Raw genomic sequence first — 27633 nt, forward strand, 5'->3', positions numbered from 1 at the left:
TGTCTCTACAAAAAAGCTGGTAACTGACAAAATAAAACGAGAACAGTACGCTCGGGTAGCCGCAGGTGTTCTAATAAAACTGGCAATAGTTTTGTATATTTGTTTTTATTAAAAACGCCATTATCATCAATATTAGGATTTATGAAGTTCGGTTTAACGATTACATTTTATGAGTAGTTACTTCAATTATTTTAATTTAAAAAGTAAGGAAGGAAAAGAACTATTTATGAATATATAATATAGTGTTGCGAAATCATTTAATATTACAGATACAACTAAGTGCAGCCCATTAAAATAATTTGTATATTTTTGGCGTTCCACGCTACGTACAAGACTAATATCGCCTCAAAATGGAAGACAAAACATAAAAACACCGAAGTTTTGGCACAATGTCGAATAACATTAAACAATCTAATGGACTGCATTACACAGATGCCAATCATTAACAAAAATAGTAAATCTAGATTCGTGGATAGTAGAACAATAATTTAAGAAAAAAATATATAAAATTTTCAATACAACAACCAATAAATTAATTTAGATTCCTTATAAAATAAGTAAAAATGCCAACAAGAAGTATAAGAACACATTGGATAAAGTTAGCGCACGCGCACGTGACGCTTTGAAAAAAAAAACCTTAACTCGTTAGAAAGATAAAAACTTAAACAGGTCACAGAAACAGTCTTAATCTTGCTAAGATCCTAACTAATATAGTTTCGACAGGGATGTGTTCTGCTCCTTAGAACACGGTGTAATTCTTACCCTTGCAAACCCGAGACTTTCAGTCTCTCGAGATCCCAAAATAACTTAACACCTAAAAATTTCGAACCAAAAGATCATTTGAATCACAAATCAATTTCGAGTTTATAATACCAAAATTAATCACGCTTTGACCGCCTTCTGCGCGATGCCATTCTCCATTTTTTTATAAAATTATCAATTAATTTAGTAAATAATGTACATTTTTTATCTATAAAATACGCCTAATAGTGTACAAGTCAAACGCGTACTTACTCTAATCAGTCTATAGCGCTTATTATTTTGGCAAAATTTTTCCCAACCAGAGACAAGATTTTTTTACTAAATAAATTCTTAAATTTTTTTCATAGCTATACTCAAAATAGCTGAAATACCGTACTGCCTTTGCAGCACATCCCTGTAATCGTAAATTAAACATGTATTTCTATTAACTATATGAATTCAGATAAACCTTAATCCTATTTAATCAACTAACTTAATTTCCCAAACCCAAATTAACAAGAAAAACTATGACTAAATTACTAATCAAAAAACAACAATCCTACGTTTCAAAGTTTGCAATGTTACGCAAATAAAAACTTAACATTTTTTATCATTTCCCTTCGTATCGGAATGTTGCGAAATGTTGAAATAATTTAGATCCCTTGCGATTCCTTATGTTTTCTAGCACGAACATCGTTCCTTTAGCACCAAATCTCTAGTCTTCCAATTGGCCAAACTATTACAATAAGCTTACTAATTAACTAAACGAATAATGGCTAAGCATTTATGTATCTAGCAATAACAACAGAATTTGATAACATATAGCATTTTAGGAAGCCTCTTAGTTATTTAGGTAAAGCATCTCTTTCCTAGGTAAAAAGTGTGTTGAACACTACCTAACAATGCTTTCAAAGTTACGAAAAAATACGCAAAATATGTCTTTTTTTGTCAATAAGAACACAATAATATGAAGCAGGCACTAATATTACTTAGGGTGTATATCGTTTTATAATAAATTATGTTAACATTTACAATCAAAGTTCCTTATTGCTATAAAATGAAAGTTTTAACAATAGTGATATTTATCGACTTTATATAGTCTGAATAAGTGATGTTTCATGAACTAGAATATTTTCACAAAGTAAGACGCACATTAATTTGTCTATTGAATGATTTAACTTTAACGCGAAAAGATAACTTGGCCGATCTTTATTAGTTTTTTATTTTTCTTGAAGATCGGAGATAAACTTTTGTTCTGGTATTTTTCCATCAAAAACAATCTCGTTATAAATGTAGGGTATAATACGTACCATGTCAATATGTTCTCGTCTTGTTACTTGTCTCACAGTCCTAACGCGTTGAAGTTTCGTCACTCAATAGGAACTCGTATACACTAAAATTATTTATGGCAAGCAAATTCCGTCACTAAATAACATCGAATACGGAACATTTAGTAGTTGAAAGTTCACACTGTTGAAATTTAGGAACATTTAACACTGAGAGTTATTAAAAATTTGTTTTATATACTATTACCTATTATTTTATGTATAATATAATAATAATAATAATGTGTAATTACAATTGTACAAAACAAAAAACAAACTGTGAGTGTTTAATGTACAAAAAATACGAGTAAAAAGTAGGTCGGTAATAAGCGAAAAAATATTATTTGAAAAAAAAAACTATCCTAATAAAAAGGCTCAACGAAATAATAATAAATTGAAACGAACACAAGATTGCGTTAAAAACTAAAGTTTGAAAAACTAAAAAAAAATGTAACTAAACTAAAAAATAAAATAGCCATATTCATTTAAGATGGCACCTTGCGATTCACTTGTAAAATGCAATTTCTTGACTGATGGCTGATTGTCAGTTATAATAAAATAATGATAAAAAGGCAGCAACTTATGTATAAAAGTCGACAAATGAGATAAATAAATATATTGATAAAATATAACTTAACCTGTCGACTGTAAAGAAAGCTAGTAGTTCTGTTTGTCTGTGTCGGTCTGTGGGTCTGTGGGTCTGTGGGTCTGTGGTATATATGTAGTATATTATGTAATTATGTAGTCCTGGTTTGTGTCTGTAGTATAGTCCGGTATATCTGTGGTGGTGCTATCTGCGGGTAAATATATGTATTGTATACTGTATATGTTTCTGCAAAAACAATCCTTCGTCTCATTCTATTGGTGCTATTAAAAATCCTGAATTCAGTCTTAAATGAAAAATTAAAACTCCTAAAATAAAAATAATAATTTGAAAGCCTCATAAGCCAATTATATATCTGTGTATATAGCTTTTATACTTTTTACATATTTTCGTTTAGTAATCTCGTATAAATATCTAAGATTGAGATCATACAGATAAATTACAGAATAAATAAATTGCCAAAAATAATGAACACAATTTGAAAACAATATGCCTCTTCTGTTACTTACACGAACACCGTTTCTTTTATATAAATTTAAGCCTAATATATAAATTTACAGCACCAAGATTTTTCATCTTTTCTCAAAATATTATTTTTTTCTCTTCGCCTTATTGTCGCACATTTAACATAGTGTAAAATTCAGGAATCATTTTATACCGCAGTATTGCACTCTCCAGGCGCAATCGATCGAAAACATTTCTAAACAAAAAAAAAAAAACATTTGAAATTCGATCTCAGTCGCCCTCCCTTGTAACTTGTGGAATGTCAGAAAGCCGTTAAATATTGTGATGTTAGTCAATGTCAACCCCTACGTACAAGTTCAAAGTACAAATAAATATTTTATAAAGGAAAACAAATCTGAGAAACAAAAGTATATCAAGTCCCGTCAACTAGTACGGAATAAAGGATAATCATATGAAAATATAATAAAATAGTTACTTCCATTTCCAAATAGAGGATAAAATGATTTCGATAAAAGAGATTGAATGTTTAGAATTAGACATTGAACTGGTCTTTGAACTTGTAGAAGTCAATGTTGTGATGCTGTGGATTGATCTTAGTGTCGGGGCTGGTGGTCAGGTTCTGCGGCTGCGTCTGCTGGGGCACGCCGCGCTGCCGGCGGTGGTAGATGCTCTTATGGTTGTTGAGCGAGTTGAGCGTTCGGAACACCTTGTGGCAGAGGGAGCAGCGCGCCGAGTGCAGCGGCTGCAGGTGCTGCTGCTCGGTGTGCCGCTTGAGCGTGAGCCGCGTGGACAGCAGCTTGCCGCACACCTCGCAGCGGTGCCCCGCGCCCAGAGGGCCAACTGCGCCACACATAACAACCAACATGAGCGCATTAGTCAAGACACGAGCCGGCGCGGCCCGTCGTATCCCACACCACTGCGACCGCTCGCATCCAACGGGTCCCACGTGACGGAACCAATTGGCACAAATACTGCACCATTATTGTTTCGGTGGCAATTTTGAACCTAGCAGAGGCAATTGAACGTGTTTCACGAATTTGACTAATGCGCTTTTTACAAAACGGTTGGTGGTTATGCGTGTACCGATCAGATGTCCCAATTGGTTCCAGAGAGGGCGTGCCAGCGCAGCGGCGGCCGGGCGGCGCGCTGCGCTGGCACGAGCGTCATACGATACGTTTAGTGAGAAATAATAAATTATACATAGATATAAGATAAAGTTTGCGATGCGCATGCATTACTATGCTATATACAAATGTTAGGAACATATCGCGTTACAATTTTGTATAAACTTAACGAAGTCTAGGGGCAAGAGTATGGCGTTTAGGTGGTTAGGATGGCAGCTCGGTTTCTTCGAATGGCAACGTGAGGGGGGCGCGCCGGGGCCGGCGGGTCGAGCGTCAGTTGACGGAGTAGAAGGGGCCGGGCGCGGCCGCCGCCGGCTGCTGCTGCTTGCGGTGGTAGATGGACTTGTGGTTGCGGAGGCTGTTCAGACTCGAGTAAACCCGCCGGCAAATGTTACACACCGGCTCCCGGGACGGTCTCATGTGCACGTTTTGGATGTGGCGTTTGAGCCGCGTCAACGACGACAAGCTCTTGTTACATGGCTCACAGCGGTAATCTTCTTGGGGGGTGCGGGCGCCACCTGGTACAACACAAGCAGTTAGCCCCGTCGGTGTCCGCGTTTAATGCACTCTCGTGTCGTAGCCTCTGTGTAAGCACCGCCACCCCCCGCTACGATGACAGCGACCCGCCTCGGGTATTGCGAAGCGGTATTAGTAACGCATACATTGTACTCTCGCCTACTCCTCGCTAGTTAAGCTCAGCAATGATTGTGTGATCGACTATCGTCGGTTTTCATAACAGACGCGCGCAACGTTTGTTTCAAATTTCCCGAACAAAAGCGTTTTTATTCTTCAATGAAATAATTTGAGCGTATTTTATAATATACCGACACCAAGTTACCATTACTAAAATTCCATTGTTCGATCTCCCTGTTATTATATTTTCCGTTTCCCAAGACAATGTGATCGAGTGTAACCCGATAGTGTATTTAGAAATGATTCATGAGATCCACTATGCGCGGAACAATAAGTAAACCCAACTTTTACTGAACTCGCTCAACTTTATACCGAACTTATGATTGGATTTCTCGAAACTTAATTTTGTGGTTTTCTTCTTATTCCCGAGTACGTTTTTTCTTTTAAATATTCTGAATGTAATGTTTACAGCCAATTCGTGTGGTACGATTGCGTTCGATAACAGTCCGTTTGTTCCCGTCGGATGGCCGGTAAATAATGAGAATTTGAAAATAAAAATATAGAAACAAAAAGTAACAACAAAAACCTAAGTCGGAGACATGGGAGTGAGGGGTTTTCCTAGCACACAATTTGTTTAACATCTATAAAACAAGCTAGCATATCTTCGTAAAGTTACATTACACTATGTTACAGTAACAGTTACATGCACGCCACATTGCGTTTTGGTTCAATGATAAACATATTCCGTCCCACTCGTGCAGAGAGTTACATCCATTCAAGTGAAATGTTCAACATATTGTACCTATGCGCGTCTCCATCGAACCAGAACACAAAAAGCTAACATTAATTAATTTAAATACAGAAACACAGAGCACAAAATGAAGACATATACAAGGTTAATAGTATATAGTAATATAATAATAATATACATATAATAAGATATAGTATATATAAATTATATGTCACGTGATAATTGCCTCATACATTTGTAAACAAAAATTATAATAAAACCTAATAATGATATATAAACCTAATATGACAGAGCAGAGAGGAAGCGGTGATGGTGGCATACGACAGACAGTGCATTAAAATATCGTTTGTCTCAATATATGTAGTAATGCAATAAAATAATTCGTTGCTAGACAAGCTGGCACTCACCTTGAGAAGTGCTTGCGATGCCGTCCGGAGCCAGTGGACTTTGGAGACCTGGAAACACCACATAGTTCATATGCTATCTCTTTCTTTCACAAAAATATACTTAAACATAATATTAAACTTAACAATTGAGTCGACATTTAAGCAAATTTTCTCAATTTCACTTATTGTAAAGCAATGTTCTGGAAAGCGGATTTTATTGGATATTTATTATTTTCATACTTTGGATTTTGTAGTCTTAAAATTTAAGGTTAAGTAAGAAATTTCCCTTACCAGTCAAAGATGGATGCGAGAGAGCCTCCATAGTAAAGTTGTATGTGTTGGCCGGGTTGAAGAGCTTCGTGTCTGGTGGCTGTATGAACGGCGGCGGGTGTGGGGGCGGCGTGCACTCCTCGGCATCAGCAGAGCTGCCGCGAGACGGCGGACCTCCTCCCTGAGGAACGACACGAGTAGGCATTAATTAAACTCCCGTCCATATCTTTAATCATTGCCCACATGTTGTTTAGCATGTAACGCGATATCCAATTGTATAAATAGTCCTGACGTATTTGTAGGCTTTTTATTTGTTCATTTCTTAGTAGAAACCGAATCCGAAACCTTACAGGAAGCTGACGGTTCTACGCAGTTCTGTGTTCGAAACAACATTATTTACTTTCTCGGATGAGCCAGTAATAACATTTGAAATATACTCGACTATAACAAAATGAAAAATGAAAATCGTTTTCCCAAAGCGGTATTACAAGAAGACGTTATTAACAGAAGTCTGCAGGAGTCGTCAACTATTAGAAGCTACACCAATTTAACTTCCAAATAACTAAAGTTTCGTCCTAATAAAAATATAGGCCCTTCTGTGCAAATGAGATCTTATTTTTGTGAACATTTTTATTTTAAAAGGTTTGTTTTCTTTGGAATTGCGTGTTTTTTTCTTGAGTTTAATATGTATTCGCTCGAAGTTTCTTTAAGTGGGTGGAATTTGAAGTAATTGCTGATATTTTTAGTTGTTTCGATTCATTTATTTTTGCTTTACATGACTTTTCGTAGGAAGAAGTTAATTTAAGAATCGCTTTTTCGTGTAAATGTTGGACACTCGATAATTTTCCAAGAACCGAGAACCATTTGTGGAATGTCCAAAAATATGTGGATCGAAGGTTCCAGACGGATTGGAAGCCAAGGTCCCTAATTCTGTGTGTCATTAGGCCACGAGACAATGTTATCGCCTGTCGCGAATACCCGACACTGTGCACTTGACACCGTCGAGTTCCGGGTACAAATTCTAGTGTCTAGCACTAATACCGCGTACTGTCTGCACTTAGACGAGACAATTGTTTATGGTATTGCCATGGAGACTACAAGGTTACTCCTTGGTGTAGTGAACGATGGCAGTGTCTGTGTCTTGTAGATTTTGAAGTCAGTTTGTATAGGATTTGTAAATATTGGTTTCTGAATTAGATAACTTAAGTAAATATGAAACTTATTCATCCTGAAATCTGAAGTAATAATATCTTAGTTTATTGTTGACTGACAAGTCACAAAAACGAACTAGTAAATAAATGCTTGATTGCAAGTCTTAACTAGGTAATTAACAATCTATACTTTAAAATGTTTGAATGCCAAAATAATTGTCAATACTTCGCTTATTAGGTACTCTAGATCTGTACTGAAGGAATGTTTAACTCGTAATATGATGATAGTTAAAACTGTCCAGTGGAAAGATATTGTTTGAACTCAATTATTGGTTTAGTAATCGATCGATTCTGTGAATAAACATTCATAGAATGTGTTAAGCAAGTCCTATATACGTAACACGATAATAACGCTTATGTGTTGTTTTTACAAGTATGTCTTTTATTGTATTACTCAGGCATTGAAGAATTTTGCACGAGTTGCTGTTTTCGTTCAATTAAACGAATGGTACCCGAAATTGTGCAAGGTTTTGATGCACTTGTAATTGAAATATTATGTTTAATCTTTCGAGATTTTACTTGTCCAGAATGAAATTACGTGGATCCCCGTGTTTCTATATAGTGATCTGAATTTTCATACTATTGTCTTTTTTCTTCAGTATTTTCATGAGAAACTAAGATTTCCCTGTGTTCCAATTTACTTGAACATCTGGTTTTGATTGTTATAATAATGTTGTGAGAAATTTATATCCATATTTCGCAGTTGTATCTAAAATTGTTTTAAATATTTCATATTATATTTTGGACTGGTCTTTTAGCGACATTAAGAATGAAAGTTTTGGTTTTCAATTACTTGGACATTTGTTAAACAATTGGACATGAAGACGTATTATAAGTATTTGCAATACTCGTACCCTTGGGAAACTTGTCATTGATTTTTGTTATAGTCTAGAATATTTATTATAGCGGTTCATCTAACTTGATATCATTGACGATTGATCTCACCTAGTAACACAAATGTACTTCATTACAATGTTGAACCTAGATACAGACTATAATGTGTGTCGGGAACCGATTCCTTATATTCTCCATCACTCCATGACACCTATGAATAACAAAATGGTTGACTTTTACCAACTCACAAGTGGTCTGTGGTGATGCGGCGGCGTGTCGTCCGTGCTCCGATCGATGTCCGGGTTGGATGGGCAGATCATGTCGATGGGCTCGTTCTTCACATCCTCCATGAGCCGCGGAGACGGTGAGGAGCTGCTGTTGGAGATGCCGTTCCCGTTGTTGCCCGTCTCGTTGTGGGCGCGGGCGTGGGTGTTGTTCTTTGTAGAGAAGTCGTGGATCTGGGGCTGTTCGTTATTATTGTCGTGGCGGGGACGCTTGATGACGTCAGGGCTGTTGTCGGCGGAGCGGCTGAGCCGGCGCGGGGGCAGCGGCGTGCGGCGCATGAGCTGCTGCACGCTGGAGCTGGTCGGCTGCAGCAGGGCCTCCTCCAGGCGGTCGTAGGAGGGCGTGTGGCTGATGTGCGTGCTGTGTGCGGAGTGCGGCGGCGTGTGCGGCGACGTCGTGGATGGGGCGCGTGCTGGCTGCATCAGGGGCTGCGGGGAGAGCGCCAGTTAGGAACTGAGCTTATAATACTCAATAATGATTCCCTAGACACTCATATAGGTCTTTAACTTAGGAAAGTAGTTACATTTCATCACAACTTAGACAAGTTACTTTACTTATAATTGATTCAGTATGCAGACTGACAGTTGCTTCAGTAGGTATCTATATTTCCCTACTACTAAAAATCAGTCAATACCCAATTCACCTAACTCTCTTTCACTTAAACAAATTACTTACCCCCTGTGCATTCTCATTGTGCGTGAGGCCGGAGACGCGCAGCACCTCGGCTGTCTTGAGGAAGGAGGAGAGGCTCCTCTGGTGCACGTTCACCTCGCCGTGGTAGATGAACTCCACCAGCGCGTGCAGGTCCGTGAACGCCACGTCTTGCAGGACTATCACGGGGTGCTTGCATGGCGTCGACTGTTGGACGAGGGAGAATTTGAGTATGATTGAGAAATTGGGTCTTAAAATGGTTACAAATTTGGTTGAACTTTGTTAATCACATAATTAAGAATTTATGTAAGCACAAGTTTGAAATAATATGCAATCTTTAAAGTCCTAAATACTTGTAAAACGGGGTGAATAGAAAGAAATCAGGGGTGAATAGGAACACCATTTTGTTGTTTGCACGTAATTTAAAACTGTTTACACCATTTCATTTTTTTTTATTAATTCAATATTAAAACCAAAAATGCTTTATTAAAATAATCTAAACTAATAATCCTAATAAAAAAATTGTTTTTATTCACCTCATTTTACCTATTTAAAAATATAAAACCTCTTTAGTCTCTTCCAATTTCAAAATTTGTAATTAGAATGTAATTGAAATTGATTGTAATTGAAATATTTATTATTAGAATGTAAAATGATTAGATAAATACACGCGTACAACATAGAACAATGTCTGCCAAACAGAATAGCAAAATTATTCCATCATCAAAAATCCTAAAATAACTTCGTTTAAAATATCATACAGCTATCAGATAAATAAACAAAAAACTCAATTACTATGGAATGGATATAAAATATTCAGTGGCGGAACTGTGCCGACTGTTTTAACCCACTCTGCTATTTATTGGGTGTGGTAACACTGGCCGTTTGGATTATACGCGGGAACAGATTAAAAAGAATAAAATATAGAACGCTCGTTTGAAAGTGTGCGTGGATATACAAACATACATACCTATTACAATAATATGTAAATAGCTCTAGATTATTGTATTAATGTATGTAGATAATAATTTTGTTTTATTTTTAAACAATTAGAGGTCACATTGACGTTATAATATGTATTTTTTTTATTTCTAGATTATATTTTAAGTGTATAAGTTGTAATTGTAAACTTAATTAGTTACTCTGTCTACCTCATTTGGTCTTGTAAAGTCGTAATGTTACGTTTCATATTCGTGTCGTTGTATTGTATCTTGGAATTAATTCTGTATGTCGATTAGTTATATGTAAACGTACTTGTAATATAATTCTCGTAATTGTAATAAAACAAAATTAAAATCTAAAACTTGTTATGTTACTTAGGTTTTCAAATATTTAATTTCTTATCATGTTTCGAGTATTTTAATTTTATCGACTATAAACATTGGGATTTGTAGCGTAATATTACTTTTTTTATTTGAATAATCAGTATCGAATCAATCACATCACAGTTATTATTTGTTGAACATTTTTCATATTCATTATACACGCATCAAGACTACTTAAGTTAACCTTAGATAGCGGTCGGTAATTTCGACCTCTACTGTCAAGTCAGGTTGGCCGAGTGGTCTAAGGCGCCAGATTTAAGCTCTGGTTCCCGAGAGGGAGCGTGGGTTCGAACCCCACACCTGACAAACCTTTCTTTTTTCCTTTTTTGGTGATGTTTTAATTATTTAATACATATTTTTTATTATTTGACATATTTTTTTCATAATATATGTAAATAATCAACAAAAACATATTTTCTTGCTTGTTTTTACATATTTTTTATTACCATTTTTTTCTGTAGAGTAAAAATACCAAATAAACTATTTATTATTTTTTTCTCACTATCGATACATTTTTATTACCTAAAAGAAATAATAATACATTGCGCGCCACCTAGCGGCCGGTGCGCGCAACTTGCAATGACGTCATAAGAGCTGTTTCAGGAATGTAATCTTACTCGATGCATTAAATTAAATTCGTTTGGCTGGATACGTCTTTATAACAATTGCTTATTGGTAGCTGAATCGTATTATGTGATTTAATAAAATTTTAGCTAACTAAATCTTGAGGCAATCATAATTTAACTTTTTTAGTAGTCATTGACGGAATTTCGCATAAAAAATCTGAATTATTTTATAAATGGGAACCAATTTTTTCAGTTAAATGTTAGCGGTAGTACTAAGATACAGTACTAATTGAATATATCTCAGGTACAAATTGAATATGTCTCGATCCTCATCGACACACTTTTTTTTAACCCCGGTAACCCGCTAGGCAGTCCACAACTCCGGATGAAAGTCATACCTTGATGCCATTTTTAAGTACATAGAGGATAAAATATAAATCTCACCTTTAATAGCTCCCTGAAATAAGGGCTGCAGGCTGACAGGACCACTCGATGCGCCTTCAGACTCTTGCCATCACAGGCGAGGGTGACGTCCACGAAGTCCTCGTCATCGCGAAGGTTCTCGAAGGCGCTTGTGATGCTGCTCTGGTAGTTGTTCCAGCGCAGGCAGAAATGCTGTGTGTCCACCATTTTGACGACTATGGATTCATGTGTGATGTGATCTGGAAGGTTAGGAGTGTTTTAATTTTTTTGTAAGAAGGGATTTGTTTATTTATAAGGGTTTGTTTGTTTTTGGTTGAAGGGTGTTGTAATGTTGTTAGTTTTACAGGAAATATGATTAATTATTATTAATTTCATGGTACAGGGTATTTTATTCAAAATATGCAATAATAGTTTATGCCAGCTGCTTTGCCTGTTTTCCCGTGGGATATAAAGTAGTCTATCTGTTATTCCAGATTATAATCTATCCCTATTCCCAATTCCATCGCGGTCCATTCCTTCATCTTTTTTTTTTTTGTGACAGAGTAACAAACTTCAATACTCATAAACTTTTGCGTTTATAATATTAGTATATTATTTCTAGTAGGAGTTTTATATTTTGTATTTTTAATTTTAGGATCTTTATTATTGATACAGTTAAAGCCTGTAAGTGTTGAAACGCATGGAACTGTAATTTCCACGTTTTTTTTTCAGTACGAAACGTTCGTAGTTAGTTTCAGAGGAATAAATTGCCAAAGCATTTATCTCAATTAGACCAATGCTAGTTATTTAACGTTTTAACTAGAGAGTTTAGTGGGTGTAATAAATTCCACCAGTTAGTGGCACAAAGTTAAGTTTTGTATGTTAATTGATTACTGCATAATATTTGTTTACATGTAGAGATGTGAAAAATATAGAAAGGATGGTTAAAAATATAGAAATGAGATTAGAGAATTTCGAAAAAAGATGTCCCATTTTTGATCCGTTCATAATATATCAAATTCCTTAATGAGACCAGAATTTTCAGTTTATATGTATAATTTCAGTTTATATAATTTCTACATACTTATTTTTATATATTAACTTTTTATTTGACCATATATTATATACAGACACAAACAAATCTATGTACTAGCCAGACAGCCAATTAAAATAGATATACATAACAAGAAAATATATAAATAACGGAGTGGAGATTACAAAAAATAGGTCATATGTGATAAATACTTTTTTCTCGTGTACCTAAGTGTCAGGCAGTGATGTTGCTTTATATGACTGCCCTATATTTTTTAAATAATTGCAATTACCCTATTGTGGAGATAAATGTGAGTTATGAGGTCCAGTTACTTTGTTGTTGTGGTTTGAAAATTGTATCTTATGTAGAAATGTGTAAAGTGTCTACCTAAAACGTTGGTTTTCATATTGATTTTCCATCAACTAATTTATGGTTGAATTTTCATGGGTATAATCTGTTATACTTGATTTTTTTTTTGGCTAGTTCGGTATAGAACAGCGTACAAACTAAGATTTACATTTAAGATCAGTAACTAATCTGAAACCGCTGAATGAGGCATTTAGTGACCTTTCTTTAGAGACTGCTTATTAAAATAGTCGCCAACGCATAATGAAAAATAATTTCTGTATACATCAAGCGTAGCATTTTACATTACCTACATATTAATTTTTCTTCAAGTATTGTGTTCCAAATTCAAAGAGTTGTTTCGAAAAAAAAAGAAAGAACATCATTTGAAAAGGTTGAATAACAAAAAAGGTTTCGATTCCTCTATAGTCTATTGTTCGGTTTTCTTTTACCTTTCAAACAAAAGTTTCATGTTTGGATGTTGTTTTAATTTTTGTTTTATTTTTTTTAAGTATAATTATTTAGGCTTCCCTACTTTGCCGCAAGTTTTCAACTTCTCAGTTTTGTTGAGACAAAAAAAAATTGAGAACTAATATTTATATGGTTTCATATTATTTCGTTTTTCCATGAATTGGGAACGGGAGCAAGGTTCTCGTCGGTTGTTCTATTGCCTCTTTGTTCGGCGAAAATACACAGTTTCCTAAACACAACTGTTGTAGCCTTAATTTTTGTGAAAAGCTGTACCGGAGTATTATTTATTAATCTTGTTTGTATGGCGTACCCTAAAGTTGACGAAACAATATGTTTTGTTTACTCGTTTCCTAATAATTTCATATAGCTACAGTATTTTCCACAGTAGCATTAGTTATTATTCTAAAAGGTTACTTGCCATGGGATAATGAACTCTAAAGAGGCACTACCTATGTTAGGAAACTATTCATACCATAAACTTTCCCGCCGATGCACTGAGGCAGAATAAAACTCCACTTTTTTTATTTCCTACAAGCTGCGCTAGGCGTCCTTTGATCACAGGTTTCTAAATAAAAAGGTAAAGACTAACTTTAAATACTTAGTACCTATCTCTTCTATATTTTTCTTATATTTTCATATGGTCGATGTATAAAAAAGGCATTGTTCCTATGTTAATGACCAATTTTAAAATATTGCTAATATTATAAATACGAAAGTTTGTGAGATAGTGTGTTCATGTTTGTTACTAAATCACATCAAAACGGTTGAAAGGATCAGGTTGAAATTTGGCACAAGAAGAAATTGTGGTCAGAAAAAACACATAGGCATTTATGCCTACAGTTTCTTAAAGTCACATGTGTAACCAAATAATAAAGAAGAGTTTTATATAATCTATAATCAGCATAAAGCCCGCCAAAAAAAAATCAAGATGGCCGAATAAAATGGCTGCCCCCTTCCCGCCAACATAGAAAGAGTTATATAAAACACTGCATTATCTTGCATACACTATCTAGTGTTTCGATATAGTATTAAATATTTCTTATCAATGATAACGACTTAGAAAAACTATGATTAGGGCGGTATTAGTTGCATTATCTTAACGCTTGCCTGCACGGGGCGTATGCATGACGATAACAACTATTTATCCGATAAAATTTCAAAGTTTTTAGTAGCGGATTTGCGTTGCACTCAAGAATTTTTTCAGACCATTGTCCAATATTCATGTCATGGATATAAGACATGATAAAACATCAGCCAAAAAAGAAATATAGGTACCTATACCAAGACCATCTAAGTTTCTTAATATCTAATAAATATCGGAATATATCTAATGATTTGATCTCAATATTATTTTAATTAGAGGGAATGATAAAGTTAGTCAAACAATACGAAGATGACCTTATTCATAGGTTTACTTTTATCAAATTAATATATCGAATCAGGATTAGCATAATAATATATTACTTTAATCTATGGTCGCTTTCTGTTCCTACGTCATAGCATAACTATATCGTGACGTCATGTTTTACTTCGATCGATTGTTTTTGTCAAATTCTAATTATTTATTACAGAATATCAATTAAATATTATTATTTAATTTCTGTAATTAGATTTGTTATGGAAAGCGTTTGCGTTAAAGGAAAATATACCTTATTTGTACATAACTTAGTCTCATTCAGTTCTGTTTTCGAATAAACCTGAAATATTTTTTTGATTAAAATGTCTTTCACAAATATTCTCATGAAGAATCCCCCTGCTTCACCTTTCACTGCCCTCTATTTCTCACTAGCACATTTCTTACATTCAAGAGAACCAATTTAACCGACACACACATAACATCCCGATCACTCTTAACTGCCCACATATAAGGTTCATTTCAGATTTTCACGATAGCAAAATTAAGTTTGCATGACACGTAAGTTTGAAAACAAAAGTTAGACAATAAGAAAGAAAGACGGTTGCATATTAGCTGACAATGATAGGTAATCGAGTTACCTGTTGGCATGCACTTCGAAGGAAAACAAGGGTATTGACATTTACCGGCTAGTGGCTAGATTGTATATGCTAAGTTACTGAAAATTGACCCTAATATATGGTGCATAAATATCTAATTTGAGTTTCAGTTATAGGTGTTTATGACCTTTATTTAATTTTTTTTAATATACTTTGATAATCTTTACTTGGATATCTTCTACAATTTTATTAATCTTAGTAAAATATGATAGATAAATATCATAGTATGAGCACAGGTATGAGCCCCATTTGTGACTTGAAACTCGTCGGGCATACTCGAACATATCAAGCAACCTTAGTAAGGTGTTAATGTGTATAGTACAAAATGTTAGCAAGGTAATATTATATTAATATAGCATATAATTAATAAACTCGTCTCTATCTATTTCAAAACAAAAGCCTATCCCCATACGGAAAAATGTATGAGAATTGTTCACGAAGCTCGCTCAAGGCTGCTCCTGATATAAAGTAGCCAGACTCACATTAATACAAATTAATAACATAATAAATTTACCTTGCTATAATTTTCCTATAATATCTATTTACTTGTAGAAAAATACTTAGTATATAAATGATTGGTATAAATTAAAATTAAAAACTTATAGTAATTCGTTGAGGAAAATGGATTCCAAACTTGTTATGTTGCAATTCCGTTTTGTATTATTTGCTTATATTAATCGTACATACTTTATACATCATTGTCATGATAGTTAGAAACTACTTCTCATTGGGCAATAATCGTGTTCGTAAGTTCATCATCTTGCTATTATAATAAGGCGTCATTTTATCGCAAACTAGCGACCCCATGCATTATACATATAAACCTTCCACTCACTATATAAAACCGCATCAAAATCCGTTGCGTAGTTTTAATGATTTAAGCATACAAAGGGACATAGGGACAGAGAAAACGACTTTGTTTTATACTATGTAGTGATCAATTATTTCATATGTTTTACGCGAGACCAACTAGCCTAGCTCAGCCGAATGAGAAACAGTTACTTTAGCTTTAGATTTTAAGTATAATCTTTAAGCCAATAGAATCCTTGAGTCGTTTTATTATAGGTCTGTATATAATGTAACAAAGTGTGAAAAAGAAACATTAAACAAAAAATGATCTATTTTGAATATGTCACAATGATAAATGGGAGATTCTAAATGAGACAAAACGATGGTATTGAGACAGCCGTTTTGTTGTGTGGCCCAAGTTATAAGATAGCGCGGATACTCTTAGAATGTTGCGGTAGGTAATAACTGTTTCTATGATCTACATATTGTTGTTTGTTGCAACTTGAAAGATCTTTGACTGTGATTGTGAAGGAAACAGTCTATTTTAGTATTAGTAAATTGCCGTGATTACAAAGTTATTAATTATTCAAACTTAATTCTTTTTAAGGTAACAAATAAAATATGTTCTAGAAAGATTATATTGCAGTTTATAAGGTCTCGTTATTTGTTATTTTGTAACTTATTAATATAATTATTTATTATTTTGTCGCAATTTATTTGGTCGTAGTAAGATAACAGGTTATCCTCGCTGCGCCAGCGCCCAGGTTTTCCTCGACTTATCTTTCAAATACTAATTACTCTCGATCAATTACAATAATATTGTTTTTGGAAAATTAGAATTCATTTAACCTATAGCTGACGTTTGACATGAATAAAAAATTGCAATTATGTTTTCTTTATCTTGTTTTAGAATGAAAATATATATTGTACAATTACATTAAAATGTAACATTTCCTGTCGATTAATTGTTGTAATTGTTACGCGCATAGAAAACGGCGCGGTCAAACGATTATCATCGATTAGAAGATACCGTATCAAAACTCATTCATTTTTCTAGATTTTGTAATTTGCAATTGATTTCCTAGGAAAACGTTTTTATCAAACGTTCTGATATAATAAATCTAGAATTGACTATCCTTTAAAATCTAATCAACTTATTTTATTGTTGTACGATTTTAGTTGTATTTTAGTCTTTGATAGAGTTTTTGTAAACGATTTCAAACCCCAAACCACAGATACATAAAAATATAGAACTAAGACAATCGATCAGTTTCATATCATGTCAAAAATCCTTCTAACACGTTCTATTGTTTATCGTCGTATCATTCCAAGTCCTCAAAAAGTTTACAACTTGGACCCTACCCCCAAATTCACGTCACTTGGAGTTCTTTCCAAAGAATTAGTTATGTGGTAGTAATCTTAAACCATTGGGCACTTTGTGTTCATTCTGTAATGGTGTGAATGGCTCACTTAGGGTCCATTATATAGGCCTTTATTTATTTACATAAAGCGCTAAGGGTCCTGTGATAAATTGAAAACGGTTTCAAGAATATCGGTTAAAAATTATCATAGAAGGATGTGATTGGTAGTCTCATGTACTAGTAGAATGTTGGTTTTAAGATAACGTGTAGTAGTGAATGAATATGGGAGTTGGTTACGCCTAAACGGCTGCACTGGATTTGATAAAGTATGTCGAAGAGATCGGTGAGATTTTTAAGTTGGTGAAAAATGTTAGTTGTTACAAAACGATACTTTAATATGTTGTTGTAAATATAGTATCATACTGTTTAAGAAGTCAACAGTAGTAACAAGTACAGAAATTGTTTACTCATATTTTTTCTTGGAATCCTCGCGTTGTAATAAAATAATTAGCAAAATGTATAAAGCAATCAAACATTATTATTATATTAAGTGAATTAGACAAAAATTGTGTACAGCGTCGCATTGCCTGATAGTCGAACTTGTTATCAATGTATTTTTTTTAGCAAATTTAGCGTTTTATCGGAGACCTAGGCACTGCGATATCTTATCACTTAGTTTAGGCTCCAACCGTTAGGTACTAGTGTTGTAAAATAATAACATGATCCATTTCAGCAGCTTTTTGTATAAATATTTAAGTTATATATTTTTGTGTGCATAAATGCTACCACATTATTTGAATTCGTCATAAATCTTACAATGTTAAGGGGAGTATTTAAAATTCCTTATATTGTACATTGCATATTGCAACTGTTGCAATATAATAGATTGAACTAGCTTCTGCCCGCGACTTTGTACGAATGAAAGGAATGTAAAAACTGGAGTTTTTACATTCTCGTAGTATATTCGGGAAATTTGATAAATAGTATCCTATGTTTGCCTCCTGGTTCGAAGCCTCCCACCAATTTTCATCCTAATTGATTTAGCCGTTCTTAAGTTACCTATTAATAGTATACCTAACTAACATGACTTTCTTTTATATATATACATGCATAATATATCTATATTTATATTTAGCAGATATAGACTGTACTATAATCCAGATTGCTAACAAACAGGACTGACCCTGGTTAGTACTGGGTCTTACCCATAAAGGTCGCCATTTTATAAACGTCTGTCATTTGCCCTCTACCACCCACCAATCGTGATAAAACGCATGGTTGCATTAGACATGTTTATTTTAGTTTTAATTCATTTATGAACTTGTGATAGTATACAGAAACATTTTCATCCTCACATAGGTCATATTAATTTAGTTTTGCGTTCATATTTACTACTACTATCTTACTAATACTATAAATGTGAAAGTTTGTGTGTATATTTGTTACTCAATTACGTCGAAACGGCTGAAGGGAACGGGCAAATGCAATTTTTAATAGTTGTCGATTATGGTCTAGAATTACACATGAAGTTAGTTTGGTCATATGAATACTCTAATTAACCTTTTTCAGAATAAACAAGTAGTTTTACAGAATTCAGAATTGAATATATGTCACTTAATTATCAAATATATACATACTTGATATAAGACATGTATACGGTATATACACTAGTACATCAAGCTATCCTTTGCTCTATTTCAGTTTAGACCTTATTACATAACGACAAAGAGCTAAACTCAATTAATCGAAGTGAACAGTTTAGTATATCTTCATGTGCAGTCTCTACTAAGCCAAACAATATATTTTCTGCGTTTCTCAAGGTTCATACATTATATGTTGATGCGAATCTAATAGAGCATTGGCTTGTTTCAATATTTGTGTGCCAGTTATACACAGCTGTGTAAGTTGAGAACAGACTTCGATTCCGTTTTGAGTTTTGGAAAATATATCTATATATTTATGATAATTTCGATTGATTGGGGGAAGTCATTTGTGCTGTCTCATATATAAAGCAACGTCACGCCTTTTATCCCCGAAGGGGTAGGCAGAGGTGCTCATTACGACATCTCTCTCATATATAACTGTATTATTATTATTTTTTGTCTGTTTTGATGCCTTTTTGGTTGTTTGTTGGCTTACAAGAAGAGTTGCTATGTGTGGTGGCTTGTCCCAAAAATATACCTAGTAGTGTAATGAAAAACATCATCATTCGATGTATTTAAGCTTATATAACGAGGGCAAAATTGTTTCGGATTAGATAGAGTTGGATTAAAAAAATAAATCTTTTTGTCAATAGTATTAAAAGGATTAGGGTTAAAGCCGGGGATTAATTTCCAAATTAGAGTTATTTACGTCAAGACTTTAGTTAATAATAATAATTCATGAAAATACAGTGATATTTACGAAGTATTGCAGTATAGTAAGTAGCCTAAGTAAAACATAAGTATTTAACATAGTCTTTTATATTGAATTCTGTCGATCATGGATTTTAGTCTGCTATTACGATAGTTGCAAGTTGTATTAAATTGATTTCATCATTGCGCATTTGTCAAAATCAAACAAACGAGTACGTTCGGCAATTTGAGTTTGCATCTTCATAATCAACCTTATTATTTTATTTTTGTGTGGGAGAAAAATAGTCTAATGACTTCTGGCTGTAAGAAAATTAGGGTAAAAGGAAGTGCCAGACTCTTACTGACTGAAAACCACACCGTTCCTACTACTGCTCTTTGAGCCGAAACCCCGGTAATCCGCTAGATAGTCTGCAGCTCCGTGGCCTGGTGTCATATAAACCCATAATAGACTATAGGAGTGCATAATAGGCCTGGTTTCATATAGAAAAAATAGTACTGATACTATACTTTTATAAACAATTCGGGTCTTAAGATTAGAGTTAACAAAACTGCACCTTTCATACACAAATTCACAATCTACAATTAAAATAACATGATAACGTATGCGTTGTAACTGAACTGCAAACAGTTGATAGCATTTACCAATATCTTGGGAGCAAAAAGTCTAAATTTTTATCCTATCTAGCTTAGTCCACAGGCTATCTGTGTGACCCATTTATCTCAAATCGGCTTAATTAACAAACATCTGAATTAATACCAATTTGACATTTGAAATTTTATTTTTTTTGTACATAATCACTGTATATATTATGTAGGTATATTTTGGGGATATTTAAAGGTGGATTTTCTACCTACTGTTTATATTTTTGGGTGGTGATTATAGTGAAATGTCTTGATAGTATGATGTAGGTAAGTTTTTTGATAAGAATAATAAATGATTTCGATGAGATGATTGGCTGGGTTTTTGAATACAAGTTATATATTTGGTTCGATCAGTGTTAGTGTGAATTTTGCTTTTGTAAACTCTAACTTATTAGTTCTCAATGTTTGTTATTTGTAATAGAAAGAGACAGAAGGTGTTGCTTAATCTTTTCTATCTATATAAAAATCAATTTCCGTTTGTTGGTCTTGCTAAATCTCGAGAACGGATGTACCGATTTGGCAAATTTTGATCTTGAATTATTTGTGGAAGTCCAGGAAAGATTTAAAAGGTGAAAATTAAGTTTACTGGGCCAGCTAGTTAGAAAATAAAACCAGAGAGGTCGCGGTCGGCAGTTGTTTTTCCGACCACTCTAACATAAGGCGACAGTAAATACTAACGTATATACAAAATTGTCACTTACCTTAAATATAACAGAGGTCCTTTTAGCTTGTATGTGTAAACCTGAAACAATAGGATATTGCTTAGTTACTTGCACAAACATACTGTTAGGTACATATAAACATTTATACATGTCTATTATTATTAATTATTATCAAATTACAGGTCGGTAATAGGTAGTTTAGTTTAAAGAGCACAATTATTGAACAAAACTTTTATAATTGTTAACGTTTCTGTATGTACCTATACTAACTGACAGATTACAATATTATATGAATACTAACTATTTCATAGCCAAAAAACCCAAATGATAACTCAGTAATCAACACTAGTAATTCCGCCTGTGGCTTCACACGCTTCGCTTCGCTTAAAATAGATAAAATTATATATGTAGGTATTTTTTTCCTTTTCTTAAAGTTGCTCCACACTAGCACTCTCTCCTATGTAAGTAAAAAAACATAAACAAACATACAAGTTCATATACATATGACACTCAGATCCGAAACAACAATTTGTGGATCACACAACGTTTTGCTCCGTGTGGGAATCGAACTTACACGTTGCGCGGCAGCCAGTTGCCCAACCACAACACAAACCGTGCAGTAAGAAGTTATTATCAATCTGTATAAGTATCGGGATAAAACGTAAGTCTACATTTACTACCAGAAATGTCGGCTTTACAATGATGGTAAATTTTTAAAACAATTAATTTGTTTTGGTTTCTATCCTGTAGAAACCAACAGTAAACCTTTTCCTCATCATAATGTTATAGAGTAGATTCATAGGTACCTATAAGTGTTTAAACGAATAAGCAGGTTTACTCTCAAAATCAAAATACCTGCGTAAGTGCCTACCCATTTAGGGAAAAACGAGTACCTTTAATTATTGTGGTTATTCAATAATAACCATATTACGTGCAAATAGATAATTACCCGCTTTGAAGGTAATAATTAACGTAAATTCATGTTTAGTACATTTAAATGAAATAATACTTTTTAAATGTGCGATGACAAACTACATGTCAATCATACATGTGAGGTTAGAACTGAAAATACATATTATTATGTAATTTTACGCAATAACTTATGAAATCGGTCATCTTTCTAAATTAAATAATTATGTAAGCCTAGGGGATTCCCTGCTGCGTCAAAGGTTTTAGGTAGAAATAGACCTCAAGTCTGTAAACATGATGTTTTGAATTAAATATGTTTTCTATCCATAATATATTCCGCGCGACCTAGGAACTGAAACTTGAAACCTATCATTTCTATCTACACAATCTTCCTTTTACATAGTACTAGGTAATAATATCCCAGCCTAGCTAGCTATAAGTAATAGACATCGTTCACAAGAGACGAGATGTCAAAGTGTGCTGAAATAATCCACCTGTATATAATATACCCGGCCCACATGTTAACCTACATTTCCTGATCCAAGTTTTGCGGATAAAACCCGAAGCTCAAATATAACATGCCAACTAAAACAGGCCTTCATTCATAACAAACACATACACACGGTCAACACACACCCACACATTGAACGTGCACGCGTGATTGGACCACTTTCACTTTCGCTACAAGCCTACATAGTTTGAATACCGAGTGACGCCGCCCGATTGGTCGTTTCAACTTTGACCTTAAACGCGATTGGTTGAAAATTCTCATATGTAAGGATTATATACGGAAGTGATATGGAGTTATATACGGTTTCGCCCGTAAAACCTTATTGTTTAGGTATTTTAAGGTCGCTATTTGTTTTAATAGCACGACTTTCCCGTTTTGGGAGGTCGCGAGGGGATTACGGAGGGTTAATTGCTGCCACTCCTTGCGTATATAGGCGGCGTTTTGTTCATTAAAAATGCTCGGAAACTATATCTTTTGGGATTACTAACACGGTATACATCAGTCATTTCATACCTAGCGCATCTTAACTGTATAGTTTTCTAGGTATCTAAAGAAGACAGAAATAATAAAGTGTTGAGTAAAACGTGGGTGACTTTACTGAATTAAACACCTTATTCATCATTATATAGACTTTGTACTTAACCTCTTACATATAACTAAGAATTATGTTCAATATTACAAAAGTGTGTGTAAAAAGTTGATCCTATAAATACATCTTTTACCACATAGTTAGTAAGATAAAATATTAAGAACAAAACCATACATTATAAACTCTCCTAACTTCACTAGAATTACAAGAAAAATACGACATTTACATACAAATATATAAAAACCATGTAACTAAAGTATATAACTAACTCATTATCTATGAAACAAAGACTGTATTCATGTAGAGTTATTTTTTTTTCTTATTCCTTAGTTCGGGGTCATAAGATAAACATTAGGAGCTGAACTAGTATCCATACACTGGGTTTGCTTGTTTCATTTAAAGTTACGTCATGGTACATGACCTAAGTTATCATTAAAACGTTAATATGTAATAACTTGTATATACTTTTTAATATAATATTGAGTTCTCTAGGAAATGTTTATTTTATTTTTGTGAATGCAATTTGGTTTTGGTTAGTTCATTCGTAAATAAATGGTTTTTGTGGCAAAGATAGGGAAATTAAGAATTTTCCTATTGATGAAAAACTATGCTACCTATTATTCTTTCATGGGAAATTTCAATGAAATAGTTACTATTAATAGTGTTATTGATTATAACATTACTAATGTGGTTTAGTAAACCATGAATTTAGTCAACTTTTCAAAGGTTTTCTAGCTTATGTTACCGGCAATTGAAATATATACCTTATTACTTTAAACGTAGGAGACATTATTGTTAAACTATTTTATTTAAAGTTAATATTAAAATAACTAAATTGGAGTCAATTTCAGTTGAATAGTGACGAAACTACATTACTCATACTTATAGTGACTATACGTTTAAGTTTGAGTCATAATTTTCACCTAAAATTAATAATTATTATGCTTATATAATTTACAACATTACATAATTTTAGCAACTAGGCTTAAACCAGTTTAATTTGGTATTAATTACAAAATATATACGTTGTATTTTATCGATATATTCACGTAGATGTTTGTAGCACATCCCTATTTTTATGCGATCGTAGGCCCGCCATTTGTCGACCTTAGGGTCAAAAAACTCTTAGAAAAATGTGTACAAGGAAGAGTGAACTCTTTATCACAGGTTTATATAATAATAGTACTGTTATATGAATATTATAACATTTATTACTTATAAATTACGATAAATTATAAGTAAGGAAAGTAAGACGAGTCAATGACCATCTGACAACTATTGCAATGGGCTCGAAATGAACTTAAAAACTTCATATTATTAATAATACAATTATTAATGATTATTTGGGGATTTTTTTGATATCTACTAAACAAATGTTGCACATTATTACGTAATAATTACATCATTATCCATACATATATTAATCCTACTAATATTATAAATATGAAAGTTTTTAATTTTTGTTTGTTTATTTGCTACTTCTTCACGTCAAAACGGCTGGAGAGATCGAAATCAAATTTGAAACAGGAAATAATACATAGGCCACTTTTTATAGAATGTGGTAGAAGCTGCTAGTAAGCTAGTAATTACATAGTGCATAGTGAAACATTTCTAACTCATTAACACTATACACAAGAGAATTAATGTGGGCTTACTTTAAGCAGGGGGTTATTCTGCATACAATAACGGTGAAAGTACTAAGATTTTAATTTCCAACCGATTTCGACTTTAATTAACATATGTTTAATTACTTAGTTACAGATAAAAACGGCAAATTACAGGAACATTCGTTTTATAGGGCAATAATTGCCTTCACAATTAAGGAATTTATGAAACCTAACCTCTCATACACACATATCTAGTAGCTATATAAATACTAGGTACAATAAACGTAAATAAATATATCAAACGAGATTACGATTGCATATATGTATGTCTGTTTTATCTTATCACAATTCTTGTAATAGAATGGACATATCACATTATTTTCTAGTTTTTTTCAGATGCAGTTTTTAAATGAAGACTGTTTTGTATCTTTACTTATTCCTTTTACCTATGTGGTTCTTATGTAAAGAGACATAGGGTTCTTAATACGAATCCAGCTTTGTAGTGACGGTAGAATCATCACATCACATTTCCCCCTTCAAAAAATAGGGACTACATTGATAAAGCGGTCTTTATTAGACTCGTCTGCCTGATGGCAGCAGCGCTCTGGTGCTGTCTAATAAACCTGAACTTGTTGAACTGCGGTCTTCAACTTGTTTGCCAATAGTGAAGATTATGACAAACTCTCTTATATAGAGGATCATAGTCTACCAATGCCACGGATATTGATACTCCAAAGGAGAACTTAGAAGTGTCCTCCCAATACGCCCAGTATTCGCTAGTCATGCTATAAGTCCCATTTTAACTAAGGACAAGCCTATTACCTAACTCCGTACGTTTTCAAGTTTAAATTGAATTCGTTACAAAATTTGTCTATGCTGGTAAACAAATATTAATGCCGCGTATTAAAAACGTTAGGTTCGTGATAAGGACTGCATCGAGTATTAGTGATGTGAAACACGTAGGCATTTTATCGATACTTTTTTATCGTGAGTACATAAAAACAAGTATAGATTTTATTGTGCTGTGTTTACGGTTTTGTTATTTTGGTTTTAGAAGCATTGCATGTTACTAAGTAATAATGTTTTTAAAAACAACAGCCCGCATATTATCGAAATTAAACAATTCCAAGAATTTGATTTTAATCTAAGCATCAAAAACAGCAGCAATATAACACATTGCATTCAAAGATAATATCACAAGATACCTAAAGCGTTAAGGCAGAATACCTTACGTCACAGTTCAAAGTTCGTAATAATATCGACAAAAGTCGCGTCACTTCCCTAACCTAGGGCTGGGCGTTATCGTTGCAAGAGATTGCGAATTTTGATATATCGAGCGATAACGTGTGCCGAATAATTTTAGATTACGCGTCAAACAGCTTACACTAGGTTCTTTTTTATTTTTCAAACGTTATCAATAAAATTACTAGATTTTGAGCCTTCGATGCCATGTTAGTTCGGTTTTTATCAATAAGCGCAGGGATTTTATAATCTGTCGCTAAACATGGATCGAATAGGGAATATTAAAATGGCGGTGTCGGAGGCGTGGTTGAAGTCGTTTTATCTTATTTTTAAATGTAATATGCTGTCATACATGAAAATATTAAAAATCCAGAAAATCGGTGAAAACTAGTTCAATCTAAACATTCTAAGTCTTGTGTTTATGTATATTTATTTATACGATTCAATTTACGTTCGATCGAGTACAAGATAAAATCTTAAATGCAGTCGTGCAGTCTGGTTCGTAACGTAAAATGATATCTTTGTAATCATTCTCGGAAAGTATGTTCACAGTTCTGAATCATATTTAAATTTTGGAGAAACTGCAACCGCGATTTCCATCTTAATTTTTTCATTATTAGAAACTGCCTATTGCATCTTGTTCAGTTGGCCACACCAAAAGATCCCACTCCTTAAATCCCCAATTCGTAAATCCTTAACCTCCTAAAAGCTGACAACTGACAACATATTTGCTTACCATCAGATAATGCTGCAGCTCATTTACCGACCCATAACATAAAAAAATCCAACGACTTAATGCGACCCTTCTTAATGTATCCAGTCCACTTTTGTAAGTTACAGGAGGTCCAAATATTATCACACTATAATAACTACGAAAGTTTGTTTGTTTGAATGTTTGTCCGTCAATCACGCTGAAACTACAGAACGGATTTTGATGAAATTTGGTATACAGACAGAGTATGAGCTGACTTGAGTGATAGGACTTTTTATCCCACGGAAACGCGGGCAAAGCCGCAGAAGCTAGTGTCATTTAAAATTGGGTGAATCTGTCTCCATGTCAGCTGTAAAACTGTTACAATCTAAACCAAACTGATTAGTTATGTCATCTATATTACTTTATATTTATCTAAAGCGATGAATATCATAATTAATGTCATGTTAGCCGTATATGTCTCTTTTTAATTGATTACTGTTGTTACTAAACAAACGTCTTTTGTAGGATCAGACATTTGTAATAGGTTTTCCTTATTTTATTTAAGTAAGGTCGTGTTATCTGTTTTTTTGGCATGTTACTATCGGTAGCGGCAAAGTTGACGACCCGGGGAGCGGTCACCGTTGCCTAATCAACAAGAATTGCACCGCTAGAGCCATCTTCTGTGCATTGGCAACAAATTTAGGGATATTTTTAATGAAACCCATATTTTTTTCTGACTGACTGAAGTTCAGGGAACCATTAAAACAGAAGAAGATTTAGAAAGATGACGTTATTTATTTTGATCTGATAAAATGGAGTTCTTTATAGATACCATGTG

At 33.7% G+C, this 27633-nt stretch overlaps 1 protein-coding gene and 1 non-coding gene across 13 annotated transcripts in view; one reads left to right on the forward strand and one right to left on the reverse strand.

Moving 5' to 3' along the window:
• LOC118269059 (broad-complex core protein isoforms 1/2/3/4/5) overlaps nt 1–27633 on the reverse strand; it is a 122297-nt gene that overhangs the window by 8236 nt on the left and 86428 nt on the right. For 10 of the 12 annotated variants that reach the window (XR_007707114.1, XR_007707115.1, XM_035583955.2 and 7 more), the window contains 6 exons: nt 21283–21323; nt 11616–11833; nt 9305–9487; nt 8593–9057; nt 6321–6480; nt 6051–6098 (listed from right to left, as the gene is read on the reverse strand). Coding sequence is in view for 10 of the 12 variants with exons in the window: in XM_035583955.2 (XP_035439848.1) it covers nt 6051–6098; nt 6321–6480; nt 8593–9057; nt 9305–9487; nt 11616–11801 (1042 nt within the window). In the remaining 2 variants the exon portion in view is untranslated. Of the gene's footprint in view, nt 1–86; nt 3976–4009; nt 4778–6050; nt 6099–6320; nt 6481–8592; nt 9058–9304; nt 9488–11615; nt 11834–21282; nt 21324–27633 lie in introns of those variants that run through there. The other 2 variants (XM_050704317.1, XM_050704321.1) reach the window with 2 other exon arrangements.
• On the forward strand, nt 10828–10911 carry Trnal-uaa (transfer RNA leucine (anticodon UAA)). The gene has a single exon. It is a non-coding gene; the product is annotated as a tRNA-Leu (tRNA).

Source organism: Spodoptera frugiperda, chromosome 2 (genome assembly GCF_023101765.2).
Source record: "Spodoptera frugiperda isolate SF20-4 chromosome 2, AGI-APGP_CSIRO_Sfru_2.0, whole genome shotgun sequence".
NCBI classification, from domain to species: Eukaryota; Metazoa; Arthropoda; class Insecta; order Lepidoptera; family Noctuidae; genus Spodoptera; species Spodoptera frugiperda.